Below are 7,152 nucleotides of genomic sequence, written 5' to 3' on the forward strand. Positions count from 1 at the left end.
TCAGTTTGCATCTCCTAAATAACCATCCAGTGCCCTTTTTGGTGGTGGAGTCACATGCTGCTGTTCTACAGAAAGAGAAGGACAGGAGGAAAGACAGCATTTTGCTTGCTAACGTAGTTACCACAGTTGTTCTAGCTGCCTGGTCAGAGCTTACCACATCCTTTGGGGCTGAGAGCTAGGGGGCAGATGCTCTGTGTAAATAACAACACTGGCTGTGCTGAGCCCTCGTTGTGCAGTAAGGAGGACAAGGACAAAGAATTTGGCACACGATGGTGGTTTGGTTTGCAAATACCTGCCTGAGTCAGTTTAGTGCTGGTTAGAAGCTTGACAGATGGAGAAAGAGACCAATATCTGACCTCTCCCCACTCTGCTATTCAACGACTGCTACCTAAGCAGCCTGGATACCCTGCAGTTTGCTGCTTCTGTTTTTGAAGGGCAGCCACATGAAACTGTGTTCACTGGCAAAACAAACGAATACATTTGGCTGATTGCTCAGAGGGGATACCACAATACAAATCAAAGAAAAATTAAGAACTTAAAAAATCCCTCCTTGCCCTGACCATGCTGTAGATCTGTACCTGTGTTAACTGAGGTTTTGCTATATTTTCCATCTCCCAGGCACTTCAATTTTTGTGTCTCTCTGTGAAGAAGCTGAAGATACGGTGGGTTATTTTTACTTAATATCACTATCCATAGTTCCTACACAGTTTGCGTACAGAAAGAGTCAAGCCCTCCTTGCCTTACTCATAATTTTTCTTGGGGAGATGCCTTCTGTGAATCAGGTAAGTAGGATTTATAAATTGGAGGAGTGCAACAAAGATATCAATAGATGCAGCAGGTTGATTCATCTGACAGTTTATTATAATAGATCATTTGATCTTACCACCCTGCTGGGTGAACTCAAGCTCATACTGCTTTATGGATTTTTTTTGGTTGTTGTTTAGGTCACAGAAAAAAAAGCCACAATACCCGCAGTTTCTCAGATGTATTAGGCTCTGACTAGTCCATTAAATCTCCAATTTTTCATTAGTTAAACAAAAGGATAAAATTAAATATTAGCAAGCAATCCTCTGTGGAGGTGGAGAATGAGTAGGAGGTATTTTATATATGACAGCCAAAGGTGAAGAAGTGTATGTGTCAATGGCATGCATGCAGGTTGCTCTCTTTGCTAAAAACCAATCCCTAATCCTTCCCCTAGCCTGGGTGAGCATTACACAGCCCCGCCTCCGTGGCTGGTGGTTTCAATATTTAATACAGCAATCCTGTTCTCTGATGTTTCTACAAGTTCTTTCCTAGGCTCCCCCACTCATTTCAGTCCCTCTCCAGCTCTGTGGCACTCCTCCCACACCTTGATCTTTTGATGTGGCTGACTGGAAATTTCTCTTCAAAATGTGTTTTTCTTTTTCTTTTTCTGCAGCAAGAAAGGAAATTTTCACCAAACTGGCTTTTTTTTAATGGAAAATGGTCTCAAAACAAAATATATTCTTTTGCACTGAGGCTAGCCAGCTGAATTATTTGTTGTGCATACCAAATAGAAACGTTCTGTTTTGGATCTATTTCACATCAATTTGTCTTCCCCTGAGCTCCCACACAGGAACTGTGGCTTGGGTGCCTTTGACTTGTAAGCTCTGCTGTTCCCTATGGGCTGCAGTACCAGCCCCAGTGCACATACCAACCTCAGCTCTGATGAACTAAAGGTATCCAGGCCCTGCAGAAGTTTCTGAACGGGAAATTTCAAAGAGCTGGGGAGAAAGCATCTAATGGCAGTGAGAGTCAGCATTTCTGCAAGTCTTAGTGTGGAATGAGACGACTGGGTTTCATTAGGGTGCAGCATATGGCTTCCCTTGGCCCTGAGTAATTGCACACAGGAGAAGAAATCTGTTTAGAGGGAATCAAAACATTTTTTTCCTGAAGTCTTTAGTGTATACAGAGAATAAGGGAGCAAGGGTGCTCTAAAGGTGCATCCATTTGGGATAACGTACTGAACTCATCAGGGTGAGTAATGGGATTTCTTGCACATTTAAGCTGCAAAAAAGAAGCGAGGAGCTGGTGCTGTGAGGAGACAGGAAAGGTGCAAGTGTGGAAGTCCTTGTGCAGGAGGAGGTGATGTTGAAATGGCAGTTTTATGGGAACTGAACAGTCCTGGCTATGCCAAGAACCCAGACTGACTGCCCCAAGATAGATGGGCCCTTTCTTTCTCAGCCAGGCAATTATCATCCTGGCATCTTGGGTAGTCCCCAGGCTAAAGAAGATTTATTGTTTTTACAGCAAAGTGAGCTGAGAAAGATGATGACTTTCACAAACAGACCCAAGGTATGTTGTAAACCTTTCTGGGCAAATTTTAAACACGAACTGTAACTGTACAAGTAATGCAATAGGTAATTCAATACATGTGATACACAGCCAGATATGTATTTCAATTTCATTTTAACCTGGAGAGTTTACCTCTGTGAGAGAACCTTTCATTAAAACATTGCAATTTACTGCTTTATTGCAGTGTACCAACGGTAAGGTTTCCGTACCACACAAGTGACTGCCAAAAGACACAAAACATAACAGGATAATCAAGTAACTGCGGCTCACAATATTTGCATTATGGGGCATAGGCTCATTGAAATAATTACAAAGATTCTTCTCTAAATCTGGCCTTGGATTAAAATTTTAAAATACCAACTTTTCTAAAATGCCAAAAATATAATAATAATAATAATATTATCTTTTTGCATGCTTCTAAGCATTTCAGTATATACTGAGCATATGATATTACTCTACTTTTATATCTAATCTCATTCTATGAGGAAAAATCACCGTACACATGCATGCTTATCTCTCACAAACACAACCCAGACTTGTAAGAAGTGTCTTGTATCCCTTGGGGGATGTTAAACATTAATGATAATTGGAATGTGCAAAAAAAGGTCAGTATCCTTATTGGATTTACACACATGTAGCTGAAAGTAAGTATGGAATGAAGGCTTAAGATACCTTAAGAAAACCTGAATAAGCGGTTCTTCGAAATCTAGGAAAGTTAAGCCAGGTAGAAGCATAGTATGACCTGGCATCTACATTTATCATAGTGTTGCTTAGTGGATAAATACACCAAAACACACCCAGACAAACAATAAAACTAGACTGGACTTGGGAAGGATTAATAACTTCTTAACCTTGTACATGATCATGTTGTACTTTGAACAATGTCATTTAACTGGTAATATTAACTTGCCCTCCACATTTATTAACAATTGTAAAAATTATAGCTGTTTTCTCTTTCCTCTCCTTTGCTTTTGCAGCCAGAAAATTTATCTCAATGACCTCCTCTGGCAGTCAATGCTACACAATGACCACACACAGCATATATAAGGATTGCTATTATCTTCTGTAATTTATATCCTCCTGTAACAACACTGACTACCACAACTGAATGCTTTGAAGTTCACCCATCACTCATCATAACTTCATAGCTGGATGACATGGACATGACAAACCCCACATGAATAAGGAGGTGGCCCTCATTCCAGGACAATGCACAACAAATGAAGAAGAGATTTGAAATTATTTGCATCTTTTAAACTGTTTGTACAGGAAAATAGAGTGTTTTTAAGACTTACCTGAGGTTCCAGAGGCAGAAGTGATTTCTTGAAGAGAGGTGGTAGAAGAAAAAGATGATCCCGTAGTAGATGAAACATCTGAACTCTTATTCTGCGACAGTTGTGTCCCATTTAATTGTGTAGCTGGAAATGAGACAGATATTCAGGTTAGATACACCTGTATAAGCATTGCCTTAAATCCTCAGCCATCCCCCAGACAAAAGCTGCTACCATCGCAGAAGAGACATAAGGTCAGAAAGCACTACAGCTTCTGGGAACTGCTCGTCAAGCAACAAACCATCCGTACAGAGCTGTTACTACTGGCATAGCTGAGGCATTTTTAAAGCACATCCTAGCATCAGAAACAGCCTCACATCTATGCCAGAAGACAGCCTAGAGCTCCGATTTGGGAGCCCAGAATAACTAGACAGCCTTGCACCAAGAGGAACATAAGCAGAAGAGGGAAGCTTGCTTACTGCCCTCTATCTTCAACCTTCACTTAAAACAACTGAAAGCAAAAGAAACCCAAAAGCTTCAGCCACAACTGTCACATAATATGATATTGTAAAATGTTTTAGGGATTTTAATTAAGCACAGAGTTAATTATTTCGTTCTGTGCTCTTAAGGCCTAGGAAATAATATATACCTGAAAACCAGAGTATGAAAAATTAAAGTGTCTTATTTCTGCTCTCACACAGCCAATGGAGGATCAAGGACATCAGTGTCACAAGACTTACAGCCTAGGTTGAGTCCAAGACAGTGGTGCAGGGCACCTCCGCAGCCTGTGGCGCTGAAGGTCACTGAATGACGAGGAGGAAGAGTTTGAGCTGTTCTAGCACAACCGATAATTCCTACCTCTACGCTCAAACCTCAGCATAACAACAGGCAAGACAGCGTCTACTGAATAAAACATAGGGGTGCCCAAGAGTAACCTTATCCTTCATTTCTGATATAAATCAGAGATGCGACCGAGCTGTAAACTGTTTTCAGTGCCTCTTCATATGAATTTCAAACACTGGAACTAAAACAAGTTTAAGACATGTTTTAGTCAAACGACTGCAACATCACGCATGCAACACGTCAGTGTTGAGGAATGCTTCACCACACGCTTTATTCAGAAACTCTGATTACCAGTTTGGCCCCTCAAGGAACCCTTTTCTCAGGAAAAAAAAACAACCACCAAAGCTCCACACACCTTTAACTTGGTCCTTCCTTTCCCCTTTTGTTTATTAAGTGCAAGACTGTAGAGAGGCAAGCTTCAAAAATCAATGAGCTAAGAAAGAGTGAGCTGAAGCCACTTCAGTCAGGAGATTCATACAACTTTGGGAACTGAGAGGAGGTGGACAGCCAGGGATGGCATCTTTGAAGATGGAGACATGGAAGGAAACCGTACTGAAAATTATGCTAAACAAGCTTAAATGCCTAAAAGTTTCACTGGGATTCTAGTAAACGAGAAACATAATTTCACTGTAAGCTCCCTCCAGAAAATTTTAGGCATTTTACCCCTTCAATAGGCAAGCCTAATCTGCAACAGAGATGAGTGTAAAAAGCCCCTCTAGATAATTTTTTACTATGGATGGAGGACTTCAATAATTCCTACATTCTCATCTTTGAATGAAGCTTTAAAAGCTATTTTTTTCCACTTTTGGTTCTTACAGTGGTTCCTTCAGACTCAAATTTTCAAGGCTGAATTTTAATCTGAGATCAATTAGGGAAAAAAAAGGCAAAAAACCTCCTTCCCTTTTTAAGATGCATGGGCTTGTAATAGCAACAGCAACCATCTTGTGTCTCCCTTATCATGTTAGTAAAAGCTCGCATGGGAGAATGAGAAGTAAACTGGGATAACAGCAAGCCTCCATGCACAGAGACATTCAAACACAAATACACTATGTGAATGCTGCAAAACAATCAGGTGTGTGGGAGAGATGAGGGAGGCAGCCGGTTGCCTTGTAACCCCACAGAGAGCTGTTTTCCCATGGGGATCACGCGTTTCAGGCGCCCTATCAGTCCTGGCAGCAGCCCAGCCATGGGTGCTCCTCTTGTGTTTGGGAGCTGCGAGAACAGATTGTTCCCGGGAACATGGGCTGCAGGCTGGATGTGCCTTGGTGGGGAAACAGGAGGGGAGGGATGATAGCGTTTCCATTTCATTTTGCTTTAATTCAGCCTAGATGAGATTCTTCCCACAGCTCAGGGGTAGTGCCAGGTATGACTCATGCCTTTACCTAGGGCTTGGTGTGAAGCTTGTTGCATTTATTTCGGCAGGCTGCAGAACAGTCTCCCTGCTCCCGCTGTCAAGGGATGAAGCAGACATGTTATGGGGCAAAAGCCTATGTGCCAGTTTTCTCTACTTCCAAGATGAAAAACACAACCTGGCGGGAAAGGTTCCCTTAATTCCACTGTACTACTGTAAGATTAAATCCTAGCAACCCAATTAATTCTCAGCTGACTTGTGGTTTTGAAGCAGCTTTTAAGCAGCATCCAAACCTTATGCCTAATACACAGCATAGCCTCTACCGTCAACACATTTAGCAGATCGAATAGCTTCTGTGCCAAAAGCCGATGGGAACAGAAGCATCCATATCCAGCCGCCGCTCATGTATGCGACAGCAGCCCCGACAGCGCAGTACGCCTGCTAGAAATCTGCCTTTTTGGTAAATCCCACAACTCATATCTATGCAAGGTTTAATTTGATCTCAACAGGAGAAGACAGCGCAAGTCCTTACTGCAGTGCCCGTGCTCAGCGCGGTGACTCAGTTCTGCCGTCCCCACTGACACATCGCTGCAGTCATTCATCATGCCCCGGCTCTGCCAGCTGCAGCAGAGATTTCTGCCTGCCTGGGCTCGCAGGAAAGCAGCACAGCAGAGGAGGGCGGCTGCTGCTGCTGCTGCTGCTGCTGCTGCACAAGCACTCATCATCGGTTAACGGGTTTGTTGACAACAGCTGATTATGAATAAAAATAGTAAAGCGGTGAAGACTGTAAAACAGCTGTCCAAATGGGACTGATTGCTGCAGCAGCAGAACTCCCTGGTGGTGATGCAGCTCTCCCCGCTGATATTTTGATAAGATAAATGACAGTGTGTTAACACGTATTTTTCAAAGGGATAATCAACAACAGGGAACCTGAAGCTGCTCTGTAAAGCTACTCTCTGTGCCTCAGGTATTTCCTTACAGTTTGTGCTCCAAAAATCCTTAATTTTCTTTAACCAGCTGAAATTTGACACATATCCTCACTTGATCTTCGCATGATTTTCTACTTGACCTACGTATAATCCACATATATTTTGGCATTTCCCAGTAGTACTTTAAATTTTCTTTAGTGCAGGCTGTTACTTAACTAGCTTTGATATAAGATGCTTCAAGCAAGCTGCAAATACTCTGCATATACTCTATGCACTGCAAAGAACGTAGACATCTATATGTGTGTCAAAAACTTACTTGGCCAAACAACGAAACAGGGCAGAAGGAACTGCACCCAAACCACATTAAAATGCCAGCATGAGGGCTTTCACAGAATCACAGAATCTCAGGAGTTGGAAGGGACCTCGAAAGATCACCCAGTCCAAC

General features: G+C 42.3%; 1 protein-coding gene across 1 annotated transcript in view; it reads right to left on the reverse strand.

Annotated features, from left to right (window-relative positions):
* The window catches only part of EMCN (endomucin), a gene marked incomplete at its 3' end in the record, with an annotated part of 29,398 nt that overhangs the window by 17,087 nt on the left and 5,159 nt on the right, over nt 1-7,152 (reverse strand). The window contains exon 3 of the mRNA XM_010186910.1: nt 3,609-3,731. Within this exon, the coding sequence (XP_010185212.1) occupies nt 3,609-3,731 (123 nt within the window). The remainder of the gene's footprint in view (nt 1-3,608; nt 3,732-7,152) is intronic.

This window comes from Mesitornis unicolor, unplaced genomic scaffold, assembly GCF_000695765.1.
Source record: "Mesitornis unicolor isolate BGI_N332 unplaced genomic scaffold, ASM69576v1 scaffold18856, whole genome shotgun sequence".
NCBI lineage: Eukaryota > Metazoa > Chordata > Aves > Mesitornithiformes > Mesitornithidae > Mesitornis > Mesitornis unicolor.